Genomic DNA, 15,164 nt, shown 5'->3' with positions numbered 1-15,164 from the left:
GTCAAAATACCAGTGCTAGATTGTGATGAACACAAGAGAAGTACAAGATCAGCTCAACTATATACACATTTTGGGTTCTCACCAATTTACCTTCTGTTTTGCAAAGAAATCCTTAACTAAAGAGCCAATGATTTGCTGTGGAGATTTTGTAGTACTAATATAAGGTATAATGAATGTTCCATGGGTCTTCTCTGCATAACAAATCCAACCTGTCAACAGCAAACAAACAAAAAAAAAAAAAAAATCAATTATGTAACACGGTACAGTACAGTAGAACTCAAAGAATTTCCAAAACAGCCAAGGTAAATGCAGAAAGTGAAATAGAAGTAAACCATATTTAAATATAAAACTTTCATTTCTAGAAATTAAAATGCTTAGGGCAAAAGTGCAAGTTTTAAGGAACAAACTCGAAATGCTGGGTGAAGTTCAGTCTTGCACATTCAAATTTTATGCGAGTACAGGTGAAAGGAAACTAAATGAAAATCTGGCAGACTAAGCTCAATCACAGTTTGCTTCACTAACATTCAGTTCTATTAGCAGCAGTTTCACTTATTTGGTTACAGCTGCATTTACTTATTTTCATTAATAATTTGAAAGGCACACAGACCTAATGCATGACCCATGATTGAATCTAGATTGGTGAGACGCATGTGGTATAAGAATGCTTCTCAAACTTATTAACAGTGTTAACAATACGTTACATGAAAAATATACCGATATTATAGCAATAACCCACGCCTGGGTGTGGGTAATGCTGGATTTACCCACGGTTGGCGTGGTTTGGTCACGAGGGCGAAGCCCGAATGGCCAAACAAAGCCAACCGTGGGTAAATCCAGCATTACCCACACCCAGGCATGGGTTATTGCTATTATACAATGACATTACTTAAGAAAAAAAATAATTACTTTTTTTAAATAATGGCATTGTATAATGCCTCCTTGCTGCCCTTCCGCAGCTGTCTGGTATTCTGCGGCAGTTCTGATGTACTGTGCATGCATATGCCTATGTAGTACATAAGAGCCGTGGGCAAAAGCAATGGAGAAAGCAAGATCTCAGTTGCTTTTTACTGTTTCGCTATGTTAAATGGGTTTAAAATAGCGAGACAGCTTTAAAAAAAGCAATGGAGAATCTCTGTTGCTTATTTTAAAGCTGTCTCGCTATGTTAAACCCATTTAACATAGCGAGACAGTTTTGAAAAAAGCAACGGAGAAAGCAAGATCTCCGTTGCTTTTTACAAACTGTTTCGCTATGTTAAATGGGTTTAACATAGCGAGACAGCTTTAAAATAAGCAACGGAGATCTCCGTTGCTTATTTTAAAGCTGCCTCGCTATGTTAAACTCCTTTAACATAGCGAGACAGTGTTTTAAAAAAGACTTATACTAATAGAAAAAGTCCGGGCGACCGGACCTTTTTCCATTAGTATAAGTCGATTTACAATGTGCACGCTGACCAATCAGCGTGCACGTTTTGGAATATTAATGGGGGGTCATGGTATAATAACTAATAAAGCATACCTGCCACGTTAAAAAAATGGAGGGAAAAAAACTCAGTTGTGTAATAATACTGCAACAGAAAGCACACAGCAAAAACTGACAAAAGACTGAAAAATTTTACAGATAAATTCATCCGCAAGAGTCTTGCTGATCAGACTTGCTGTAATTTCACATAACTAATATGTTAGACACATGGGTATACCTTTCCTGGATATCTCGCCCCTAGATTTATCCAGCATATACACCTCTAAGGAGCCACAGGGCTTGTCCTTCTCATAACCATTTCCCACCACTGCTGATGTGAAAATATTCACAGGATTAGCCAGTGTCCTTTCCTATATTCTAAGCAGTTCTGGGGCATGCCTCTCCCACAACCATTTCCTACAGCTACTGAACTGGAGATGATCTCAGTATTAAGCCAGCTGTGCCACTGTTGTACTCTTTCACTGGTGGTACTGGCAAACTAACAAAGAATAATGAACTAGATCAGAAATAATTTCTCCTAGTCCTTGCAGCAGAATGATGGACAGGATACTGATTTGCTGGATGACATGTTCATGAAGGTTTGAATTCATATGTACATATGTAACAATTTACCTCTCCAAACTAATCTCAAACAGCAGGACATTATTTTTATGAAACCCACTGAAGTAAAGCAAGGAGAGGTAGCAGTCTCATGACAAAAAAACACCATGAAAAGCAGAATTATTACATCAGCCCTAGTTCTCAATTTCATTTTTTTGTGCTTTATAAAGGTATAACATACCTGCATGAAATAACCATGGGAATGATATTACACAAAAAGTCCTTTAAAAAAAGAGGGAAGACAGTCGCATCTTCTGCAGAATGATGACTTACCATTTCAAGGATGGGTCTGTCACTTCTATAACATCAGAAGGTTGTACAATGAGAGAACCAAGCAGACACAGACTGCTCGGTCACTGGCCTGCGAGATCTCCACTGCACCAATGAGACTACTTCTTTTGATGTCAAGAAACCATGTCAGACATATGATACTTATGAGCCCTCTTACTGTCCTCTGTTTTTGGAAAGCTTCTCACTTAGCTCTAAAACGAAAACAGAATATCAAGCTAATTATTGGTTTGATATAAATTCTGAGAACACTTTAGGAAGAAACTCAAAGATTTGTACTCATTGCGTAACTATCCTGTTAAGGGCTGATCACTGCAAACTACACAAACTTCAGAGATCATGTATTCTAGTTACTGGCCACGAGGAAAAAACATGCATGTTGGTACAGGGCTACAGGGAACAAAAAGATCCATGAAAGAAATTTAAAAATCAAAGGAACTACAAAGCCTGTAAACTACATCCTCAAAATGAATCAATAACAGACTTAAGAATTAAGACCCTGTAAACAGTATAATGTTGACCAAGGGCTCAGAGTATGGTTCCTGACTGCCTTACCCCATGGTAAAGCTGTAAATGCTGTTTCTAAATGGTCAGATATTCATTGTTTGAACTATGATAAAGTAAAACAATGGTTTACTAGAATGTTTTAAGTTAAAACCTGAATCGTATAGAAAAGTTTCGTCAGCACAGACGCAAGGCAGATGAAAGTGTATGTGATTACATTGCTGAGTTAAGCACTTGTTTTCATAGGTGGGTGAGTGGGTGCCAGATGATCACTTTTGAGGGGCTGGCAGACCTTTTGGTGAGGGAACAAGCCCTTAGCACTTTGCCTGAGGACATGAGAGTCTCAGAAAATAAAGAAAAAAAAACACCACTGAAAGTATATGCAAGACAGTATTTATTAAAACTAAGTGCTTTCACCCAACTTTGCTCTGGGCTTCATCAGAGTAAAACAGTGTTCTGTAATGACCCATTAAAATACCAGTTGTCATGTGACCAACTCAATTAAAAATACTTGAAACTTATTTGTCCACATATTTAACTTTACAAAAATGTACAAATCCTGTTAAAAACATTAAAAAACATTGACAAAAACCCAAAAGTTCTTATTTCTTTACTTGTCATATAGACTGGAGAGCTTTATAACACATATATCCTACCTGTTTATAACATTGTTTCTACCTTCTATTGCAGCCCCAATGTGAATGTAAATACAAATGGCCCTCCTCCCTAAACATACAAGACCAGACTCTTTAATACACACACACAAAATCAGAAAACTTTAAAGCTTCGCATGAGACATGAGAATCTGACTAGCAGACTGGGAGTACAACTCTGCAGATAAGCTGGGGAAAAAAGGGGATTTCTACTTAGCAAGCAGTGCATCACTGCACAAGAAGGGGATACCCAGTGCCGCACATGGATATAAGGGAACCCATGGTGGGCAGCCCAGACTACCCCAATAGAATCCACCAGTAACAGGGGAAGCCACTAGTTCAGATACACAGCCAGGATCAAGAGTTAGATGTTTTAAATGTAACCAGTGGGATCATGTTTTATATAGATGTCCACGGAAGCAAGGTGGGGAAAAAAAGGTTAGGAACAAGTGAGGATAACAGTATGACAGTGGTAAGCTGTCTGTAGGCAACAGTTTATCAAACTATCACCGGAGTTAATATCCTATCTTAGTGAAAGAAAAACAGACCACTGCTAAGAGAGAGAGAGCCTCTGACATAACCACTGTGAAGCCTGCAGTGGTTAAAGATGAGCAGTACTTGCTTGGGCATTCCACTCCAGTCAGAGTTTTAGGAGGGACCCCATTCCAAATGCCTTTGGCCAGGGTTCACCTTGACTGGGAGGATGGAAAAGGAAGCAAGCAAGTAGGTGTTTTTGAGGATATCTGCAAATATCTTGATAAGGAATGATTTTGATAATGTAGTACCTTGTGTGCATGCAGTTACACACAACCAGGCTTGGAAATAGGCATGTGGGGTCTGGTAGCCTGGGGAAGACCCAGACAGACCCCACACATGAAGCCAGGGATAATGAGGTGGCTATTTCTGGGAGGGAGCTACCCTGTAGCAGCGAGCATGACATCCCTTTTGCAAGTCATATGGGCATAAAGCATACCAAGAGACATATTTTGCAGAACTTTTATTGGCCTGGGATTGCCAGGGATGTAACAGGACAATGCAAGACCTGTGAACAGTGCCAAAAACTAGACAAGGCAGGAGACAAAGTCAAAGCGCAGTAAAGTCTGCTCTTCAAAATTTCCCTTCGAACTAGCCAGTTTTTTAGTTTTAGCACTCAAATCTGTTTCTTTGAGCTCAGCGCTAGTTTAAAACTTGTAAGCACTAAATAAGATACAAATAACTACAGCACTCAACTTTCCTCACTTGTCTAGAGGAAAACAAGTTTTAGTACTTAATAAATAAGCAACTATCTAGGCATGTCTATGGATCAGCTCCCGGTGTTTTCTCCTGCCTACCGGATGAATCTGGGCATCTTGGGGCAATGCAGCAATTGCCTCATGTTCACAAACAACCCTCTCCTCCTACCACCCAACACTACAACCTGTGAGAGATGCACGTATTTAGCCAAACTGGAAGCAAAGCTCTCTTCACCCAAGACTGGAATAGAAAGTCAAGAGGAGAAGGTAAACACTTGCACCACACTCACATAGTCCCTCAAAACCTACACCACCAAAACACACACAAAGTAACACAAAAAACACACTTACATTTGCGGAGGCACTCAATAAAAATCTTCTCAAGCAACAGAGACCTCCAAAGCAGAAACACTTGCAACCTCCACCCCCCAAAACAACCCAAATGACACATAGCCCACAAACTCAGTGTGCCACTCAACCACAGCCCAATAAGGCATAACAATGTACTCAACACTCTAATCATAGTGACTCTATAGTCAGGCACACTGATGTTCAACTCACCAGGCTAAATAAGGAGAAAGTTACTGTCAGCTGCCTGCCAGGTGCCAGGATCTGCCACATAACGCACGCACTTGGGTCACTCCACAAGTACAAATATGACTCTTTCATTGTCCATGTTAGTGTGAATGACCTGAGATGTACCTCCCTGGACTACATGAAAAAAAAACATGGAGGAGCTCTCCAATCTTGTAGCCCAGGCAGGTATGACCCTAGCCCTAAGTACCATCCTGCCATCACCCAGAATGATACCACAGTACAAGGACAAAATGATTGACTTCAACAATTGGCTAAGCTTCTGGTGTCATTCTAAGGGGATCCAGTATCTGTCTGCCTGGGATGATATGATCGACAGACCACAATGCTTTGCCTGAGATGGCCTGCACCGGTTGCCCTTGGGATTCCGGATACTGGCTAAGGCTCTTGCCACCCCTATAGTGCCTTTTTTTAGGCAGGGGTTCAAATGACAAATTAACCACCGTAACAGGTACAAGCAAGCAAAATCTGAGGGTAATGCTACTCAATGCTAGAAGTCTAAACCTCAAAATGCACTCACTCAAGGCACTCCTTAAATTGGAGAACATCGACATTTGTGCAGTGAGAGAGACCTGGTTCAAGGCTCCAGAGAACACCCCTGTATTACCAGGCTATAATTCATACCACACCTTATGGCCACCTAACCTGGTCCGAAACACTAAAGGTGGAGGTGTGTGCATATTCATTAAGGATACCCACACCTCCAGGCTAGTTGCTCAGCATAATGATCCAAGATTATCCAAGTGCAACTAACTCTGAGCAAGACCGCAATCCAAATTGTAACTTGCTACAGATCCTCCATCATGCCCCTGGATTCCCACTCCTCATTTCTTGATACACTGGAAAATACTAGGGTAAAACCCAACACCCTAATAATGAGCGATTTCAACTACCCCACCATTAACTGAGAAAACTACTCATGTACCAACTCTTTTGCTCAACATTTTCTGGAATTCATAAATTCCAACGCTTTGGATCAACTTATCCACACCCCCACCAGGGGCAGTAATATCCTAGACCTGGTCATTACCAACATGGGCGACCAGTGTTCCACACCAGAAGTCAATTCCTCATTGGTCAGATCCGACCACAAGCTAATCAGCCTAGACAGCCACATCCCGCCCCCACCCCCCAAATAGCGAAACCATCATAAAAAATTTCTCCAAAGCCAACCTCACGATACCCATGCAGACGGATAATAGAGGTACGACTGCTGAATCCTACACAAATGCATTTTATAAGTACTTACACGAGTGCATGGATCGTGCTATCCCTAACAGAACCAAGATGCTTCTTCTAAAAAAAGGAAGCCAATCTGGTGGTCCCCTGCCATAAACAAACTCTACAACAGAAGAAAGAAACTGCTGCAAAACAGAGTAAAATCCCATGACTGGAAGAACTCCCTGGTGAGCCACAGTAAGAAGCTGAGATCCCTCATAAAATCCTCCAAAGCTACTTCTGTAAACAAAATCGCCACTGATTCTAAAGACAACCACAAAGCATTCTATAGCTATGTCAAGAATCTCAATGGCAACACTCAGATCTGGTCGGAGTTACAGCACAATGGCACTAAATATACAGAACCAACTGATATTGCCAACATCCTGGCAGATAGTTTCAGTGCTAACTTTACCCCTCCCCCACCCCCTAAAGGGCCCATCTCTATACCGGAAAAATGCAAAGTTCCTGTAATCACGGCTGCACAGGTAAAAACCACACTTTCCAAAGCCAAGAACACAGCATCCATGGGACCTGACAACATCCCAGGCTGCATTCTACATTAACTACAGAATGAACTGGCACCCCACCTAAGCACCATGTTCAATCATAGCCTCACCTCAGGCTTTGTGCCCACTGAATGGCACACAGCGACTGTTGTCCCACTCCACAAAGGGGAAGCCACCATGGACCCCGGAAACTACTGCCCCATTAGCCTAATGAGCCTGGTCTGCAAGGCCATGGAACTTATAAACAAAGACATTGGTAATCTCCAAACTCTGGACCCCACCCAGTTCGGGTTTGTAAAAGGCAGATTATGTCTCCTAAACCTGACTGACTTCTTTGAAGCAGTCACCAAAGCCGCAGATGAGGGTAAGGTAGTTCACACAGCCTATCTAGATCTCGCCAAGGCTTTTGACACCACCCCCATTCTGGAATTATAGATAAACTCACTAAACTAGTTATAAATCTCTATGTCACAAGATGGGTTGCCAACTGGTTCACTGACAGAAACCACACTGTGAAAGTAACAGACTCCAAATACAACTTCAGACCAGTGACAAGTGGAGTACTACAGGGTTCAGTCCTGGGTCCTCTCCTGTTTGGTATCTACTTTTCTGAGGTACAGGCTAACACTGAAGGTCTTTGGCTAACGAAGTTCGCATATGACTGCAAACTAGGAGCCATAAGTGAAGCCCCTAATGATGTGGACATCCTAGAAAAGGGCCTCACTGAGACAGATGCCTGGTGTCAAACCCATGGCCTCAAGCACAATGCCAAAAAGTGCATTGTCATTCCCTTTGGTAAAAACTCTGTACCCATGAGCTACCACATAGGTGGTAGTCTACTTACACCGAAAGTGTGATAAGAGACCTTGGGACACAGGTGGACAGCAGTCTCTTCTTTGATAATCATGTTGCCACAGTAGTCAGGAAATCCTTCTACGTGGCACACCATCACAAAAGGTTTCTCATCCAGGAAAAAAGAGAGGTCATTGTTCCCCTCTACTCGTCACTCAGACCTATTATAGAGTACAACACCCCTTTTGGTATGGACCTCACAAGACATTTACAACTGGAAAGGCCGCAGAAATACCTCACAAAGAGGATTACCAGCCTTAAACAGATGCCCTACGCAGACCCTCTCAAAAAACTCAAGCTTTAGTCCATCGCATATCGCCTACTCAGAGGCGATCTCTGCCTAACATAAAAAGCTATGTCAAACCCAGAGCTGTTGGACATGCTCCACTTAAAGAAATCCCAATCCCTCCGAGCTACACGCCCTAGGGACCTAAACCTGGTCACCACAATAAACAGAACATGCTGGAGTGATAGATTCCTGTCCCAGAGATTTCCCATACTCTGGAACAAACTACCTATCTATATCAAACAAAGCTCCTCATTAGCACTCTTCAAGAAAAATCTTAATGATTGAATGGGAAATAGGAAATTCACCCCGGGGAATCACTTCTGTGGCTCTGCTCAACAGGGGCACAGGAAAATAATTTTCTTGGGTGGCGAAAGCCAGGGTACCTTTTGGCTAGGCTTGTATAGGCCTTAGGGCTGATAGCCTAGTACCTACCAATGAACCTATGATGCCTTTGCCTGTGACTAAGGAGCCATTTCAGAGGGTAGTTCATAGGTTGGTACTGGGCTATCTGCCCGAAGGCATATATTAGCCCAGCAACGTTGTGCGGTATTCACCACCCCTTTAATAGTTCCCTAGACCTTTGTACTAGCAGCTAGTACCCTTGGCCCCTATCTAGTAGTGCTATTGGTGTGATCCCCGGTGTGAACCTTCTGTTACCCATCCACTCATCAAGGTTCCTCTTGAAGAGGAATAGTGAGGGGCTCTGTCTTATGTAGATCGGGACCCTGTTCCATAGTAAGGGAAGTCTCTGTTCTATTCATTGTTGTGTTGAGGTTTATATCCCTAGAGCGTGTAGCTTGAGTAGATTTGGTTTTGCTAAGATGGAGCATGTTCAACAATTCTGGGTTGGACATGGCTCTGTACGTTAGACAGAGATCGCCTCTGAAAAAGCGGTATGCAACAGAGAACAGTCTTGGCTTTTTCAATCGTGCTGCATAGGGCAACTGTTTGAGGCCAGTAATCCTCTTGGTTAAGTACCTCTGTGGTCTCTCCAGCTGCTGGAGATGTCTAGCCAGGTACATTACAATTGGTGTATTGTACTCAATTAATGGGTCTGATGAGGGAAGAGTAGAGGGGCACCATTATATCCTTAGATCTTGATGCGAACCCTTTCATGATCAGATGGGTCACATAGGATTTTCTAACTACTTAGGCAACATGGTTATCAAAGGAAAGCTGACCATCTACTTGGGTCCCTAGATCCCTTATTTCTTCTTCAGATTTCAGGGGATTACCTCCTATGTTGTAGTTTGCGGGTACTTTTCCGAAGGGGATTACTACGCATTTTTTTGCATTTAGCTTGAGACCATGGCTTTGACACCATGCATCAGTCTCATTTAGGCCCTTCTGGAGGATCTCCATGTCGGCCGGAGACTCTATTATAGCACCCAGTCTGCAGTAGTCTGCAAACAACCACAGCCCATCCGTGCTTGCCTGTACTTCTGAGAAGTATATGCCAAACAGGAGGGGCCCCAGGACAGAGCCCTGAGGCACACCACTCGTTACTGGTCTGGATTCGGACATATATCCCGCTACTCTTACTTTATGGGATCTGTCTGAGAGCCAGTTTGCGATCCATCTTGTGACATAAGCTCACCAGCCTGGGCATAAACCCTTATCAATAATACCAGAATGGGGAATGGTGTCAAATGCTTTAGCAAGGTCAAGGTAAGCCGCGTTTACCTCCTCTCCCTTATCTATAGCCTGAGTAACTGTCTCAAAGAAATCCATCAGGTTCAGGAGGAATGATCTGCCCTTGACGAAGCCGAACTGTGTGGGGTCCAGCGACTGGAGGTTCCCAATCTCTCCATTTATGAGTTCCATAATGATTCGCTCTATATCCTTACAGATCAGACTGGTCAGGCTTATTGGTCGGTAGTTCCCAGGGTCAGTTGTGGCCCCACCCTTGTGTAGCGGGACCACCGTTGCCATGCGCCATTCTATGGGCACATATTCTGTGGAGAGGCTGAGACTGAACAGGTTATTAAGATGCGGGGTTAATTCCTTTTGGAGCTCACGTATGACACAGCTTGGGACACCATCTGGTCCCATGGAGGCAGTGTTTTTAGCTTTAGATAGAGCCTTGTTAGCCAACGTATCAGTAATAATTGGACTTGCACAATCCCCTGGAATGGTAATAGGCCCTGTAGGTGGTGAGGGGGGGGGGGGGATTTGCACTGAACCTGTCAGCCAAGATGTTGGCAATGTCAGAAGGGTCAGTGTATTTTGTTCCATTTTGTACTAGCTCAGAACAGACTTGAGCGTTGCCATTTAGGTTTTTGATGTAGCCATAGAAGGCCTTATGGTTATCCTTGGCAACTTTCTTTTCAAAATTAGCTTTAGTTGACTTGATGAGGGCCCTCAATTTCTTACCAATGCTGATCAGGGATGATTTTTCTACTTGAGACTTGGCCTTTTTTTGCACAAGTCTTCTTTTTTTTGTACAAGTCTTCTCCTTTTATTGTAAAGTTTGCTTATGGCCGGAGTCCACCAGACTGGTTTCTTCTTGCTTGAGGAAGGAGTCTTGGTTTTATTTGGGATAGCACGGTCCATGCAATCTTGAAGATGCATATAGAGTGCCTTGGTGTAGAATTCCGCATCATGGATATCATTATCCTTCTGCAAGGGAATAGTGAAGCTTTCCACTTTGGATGCAAGTAGTTTGAAGTTTGCTTTGGAAAGGTTTTTGACTATGGTTTCTTTGACTGGGAGAGGTGGAGGGGTGAGGATGTCCAGGGTTATCAGTTTGTGGTCAGATCTGACCAAGGAGGGAGTGATAATGGGTGTGGTACAATGGGCGCCCATATTTGTGATGATTAAATCCAATATGTTGCCCCCTCTAGTGGGGGAACATACTAGTTGTTCAAGGGCATTTGAATTCTATGAATCGCTGAGCATAGGAATTGGAACATTGGTAGTTTGCCCAGTCTATACCAGGGTAGTTGAAATCACCCAAGATTATGGTGTTGGATAGGACCTTTATATTTTCCAATGTCTCAAAAAATGCAGAGTGAGCATCTTGGGACATGGTGGGCGATCTATAACCGGCTACGACTTGAAATGTGGTTTTGCCTGCTGATAGTTGCGCATGGATGATCTCTGGGGCATCATGCTACGCTACTAACCTGGAGATATGGGTATCCTTGATGAATATGGATACACCTCCGCCCTTTGTACTGCGATCTGGTAACTGAGTCTGGAAGGTATGATATGAATTGTAACCTGGCAGTGCTAGGGTGCTCTCTTGAGCCTTGAACCAGGTTTCCGTCACTGCACAAACATTGATTTTCTCCCTGCTGAGGAGAGCCTCGAGTGTGTGCATTTTGAGGCTGAGACTTCTGACGGTGAGTAGCATTACCCTTAGTTTTTGGTTACCTGTGCTGGTTACGGTGGATGGTTTGTCCTTTGAGCCTTGCCTAAAAAGGGCACTACGGGGACGGCAAGAGCCTTGGCCAGTATTCGAAAACCTAGGGGTGACAGGTGCAACCCATCTCTGGCAAAACTGCGAGGCTGGTCTATCATGTCATCCCAGGCAGACAGACACTGGATCCCCTTAGAATGACACCAGAAGCTTAGCCAATTGTTGAAATTGATCATTTTGTCTTTGTAATGTGGTATCATTATAGGTGAAGGTAGTATGCTACTCAAGGTCAGGGTCATACCAGCTTGGGCTACATGATCAGAGAGCTCCTCAATGTCTCTTTTCATGTAGTCCAGGGAGGTACGTCTTAGATCATTCACACCAACATGTACAATAACAGCGTCATACTTGTATTTGTTCTGGAGTGACCTAAGTGCCTGTGTTACGTGGCAGATCCGAGCACATGACAGGCAGCTGACAGTAACCTTCTCCTTGTTCAGCCTGGTGAGTGGAACATCCATGTGCCTTACTATAGAGTCTCGTATTACTAGCGTGTTAGGTATGGTGTTTTGCCTTTAGGGCTGTTGTGAGGCACACTGCTGAGGTGAATTATGTGTTTTCTGGCTTGTGCTTGGGGGTGCAGGTTGCTTGCTTGTCTGCTTTGGAGAGCACTGTTTCTTTTTCAGATTGGTACCTAGTGCCTCCAAATATGTTTTTGTGTATTTATGTGTATGTTTTGCCGGTGCTTGTTTTGTAGATTCATGTGTGACAGGTGGTGTGATGCAAGTGTGTCCCTTATCCTCTTGACTGTCTGTTACAGTCATGGGTTGAGAGCGCTTAGCCTCCAGTCTGGCTGTGTATCTGCATCTCTCACAAGTGTTTGTGTCTAGAGGTAAGAGGAGAGAGTTGTCTGTATTCATGAGGCAGTTGTGACATCGCCTCAGGATGCCCAATTCCACCAGATGAACTGGAGAGTACACCTGAAGCTGACCTCTGGACATGCTTTGAAGAGTAAATTGAACTTAAGTCCTGCGGATGATCGAGGGTCTTATGCTATATTATAACAGTGCTGTCTAGGAAATTTGGAGAATAATAGTGCTGTCTAGGAGATTAGGACAAGTGCTGATTTCTGTTTTGCAAGTGCTGCAATAAGAGCAGCTGATCTGAAGCACTTGAGTAGAGGCTTGCCTAGTTCTAAGGGAAAATTTACAGAGCAGACTTTGTAGGGCCGGGAATACTATACCCAGCTAACCGGCGTTGCCAGACGCTGCTCTGTGTGCAAGACCGTGCAAAAAGAGAGTTGCAGGGTTTTTCCTCTAGATAAGTGAGGAAAGTGAGGACAAGAGCTGTTTTTCTCTAAGCAAGTGAGAAAAGTAAGCACAAAAACTGCTTTCCTCTAGGTAATGAGGAAGACAGAGTTCTATAGTAATTAGTAGCTTATTTAGTGCTTACAAGTTCTGAACAAGTGCTGAGAATGAACAAGCAAATTTAAGTGCTAAAACTAAGAATCTGTATCTGCACTAGAGGAGTTCCAGGACAGAAACAAGTGCAAATACAGTCTTTCAAATCAGAAAGTTGAGAGAGATGGAAGAGATTGCCCAAACGACCAATAACTACAAATTCTGGGCCAGAACCACTACTTATGTGGTAGACAGGTTACCTAGTGCTTACCACTCCCACTGATAAGCTAGAAGGCTTCCCTCCAACACAGAAAAGCTTGGGGGACTCAGAAGCTTACATACAGTCCTGGATACAGCAAATCTGTATCTGGAACACTAGTTACAGGAAAGGTAGGAAACAGGCTTACAGTTTTTTTTTTTTTTTTACAGAAAAGTAGCAAAAACAGTAGTAAAAAACAATTCACATGCCGTGCAAGCTAGCACACCTGAGAATGCAGCAATATTAGACCAAACACAGTTTAAAAAAATGCAATTAAATTAAAAAGGACTAAAAGCAAATGCATAAAGAGTTTATTAGGTAGAATGTGGTAAAGAGATGGGACGGGGGAGTGTCGCAGATCAAATCTACAGTGGGGCGGGCAACTGCAAAAGCCACCAAATTTAAACTACAAACCAAAAATAGGGAGGGTGGGTGGAACAAAACACTTTCAACAGAGATCTAAGCAAAAACTAACAGTACAGACTTTAAAACCAAAAAAATATTCTCAGCTCTGTATACTTGCCGATCAGTCTCTCAGAACAGTGAGACAACAGTTTCAACACAGATCTAAGCAACAATTAAACTCTATAACCAAAAAATAGATATACTCAGCTCTGTATAATTGCAGATAATATGTAAGGCAGTCTCTCAGAACACAGGTTCCAGCAATTATGTTATGGATATTGTGGGGCCTCAGAGTATCCCAAGTTCCACAGGGAAGAAGTATATCCTGGTGGTAGTAGATTATGCTACTAGATACCCTGAGGCGGTGGCTCTGTCCTCCACAGAGGTGGAGAAGGTGGCAAATGCTTTATTTGAAATGTTTATCAGGGTAGGTTTTCTTTGAGGAATACTGACTGACAGAGGTGCCAATTTCATGTCAGACCTGCTGAATTGTCTGTGGGAGTACTGTGGGGTGAAGCACCTAAAGACCACCCCCTACCACCCCCAGACTAACGGCCTTGTGGAGAGGTTGAACCCTATATTAAAGACCATGCTACGAGCATTTGCAGACCAGCTTGACAGAGAGTGGGACAAATATTTGCCCCATCTGCTGTTTGCATTCAGACGGGTACCCACAGGTTTTTCACCCTTTGAGCTGCTGTATGGGTATAGGGTGAGGGGGGCTTTAGATTTGATGTGTGAATCAAATCAGACTCCTTGTGAATCCCACAAGGAGTCTGTTGTGGCATATGACATAAACCTCAGGACAAGGCTTAGGGAGCTCATGGGCTTGGCCTGTGCAAAGGGAGCTGGGACGGGCCATAACAGGGCCCAACAGCAGAAAAAGGTCTGGTACGACAGGAATGCCTGAGAGTATGATGTGGGACAGCAGGTTATGTTTCTCATTTCTGTCAGACAATAAGCTGCAGGGAGTCTAGGACTCTTCAAAGTGGTAAAAAAGGTCAGTGATGTTAACTACGTGGTAGAACTGCTAGGCAGGAGGCAGGGGCACAAACTGTACCATACTAACAAGATGAAGCCTTATCATGATAGGCAGGCCCTGGTACAGAGTATCTGCAGTGGATGACAGGGGGATCTATGGTTACATCAAGCCAGTCAGCAAAATGCCAATTTGCTGAGGTGGAGCCTAGAGTTGCAGGCGTATGATATGACAGTGCATCACTGTAGTGGGTCAGCAAAGCCAATGCAGATGGGTTCTCAGGATATGGGTTAATGTACCCCCAAGACAGGCTCACTTCTCTCTAGTGACATTTCTCAGGGGTCACTTGAAAAACTAGCTTCAGTCTTCAAAGGGGGGAGAAGTGATGATGTGAGGTATTGCCAGCTATGCCAGGAAAAATAGGGTAGTGGATGTGTAACATATGCCAGCATAGCCAGCTGGAGTTTTGTAAAGAATTATATGTCATTTCTATATCAAACTGATTTGTACAGGTGCTTATGTTGAAAATGTATTTGCAAAG

General features: G+C 43.3%; 1 protein-coding gene across 1 annotated transcript in view; it reads right to left on the bottom strand.

Moving 5' to 3' along the window:
* The window catches only part of CIAO3 (cytosolic iron-sulfur assembly component 3), a 573,125-nt gene that overhangs the window by 345,664 nt on the left and 212,297 nt on the right, over positions 1 to 15,164 (bottom strand). Inside the window, exon 6 of the mRNA XM_044088947.1 lies at positions 91 to 209. Within this exon, the coding sequence (XP_043944882.1) occupies positions 91 to 209 (119 nt within the window). The remainder of the gene's footprint in view (positions 1 to 90; positions 210 to 15,164) is intronic.

This window comes from Protopterus annectens, chromosome 12.part0 (assembly GCF_019279795.1).
Source record: "Protopterus annectens isolate FY-2018-M chromosome 12.part0, PAN1.0, whole genome shotgun sequence".
NCBI classification, from domain to species: domain Eukaryota; kingdom Metazoa; phylum Chordata; order Ceratodontiformes; family Protopteridae; genus Protopterus; species Protopterus annectens.
Note: the sequence above shows the minus strand (reverse complement) of the source record. Positions and strands in the feature narration are given on the sequence as shown.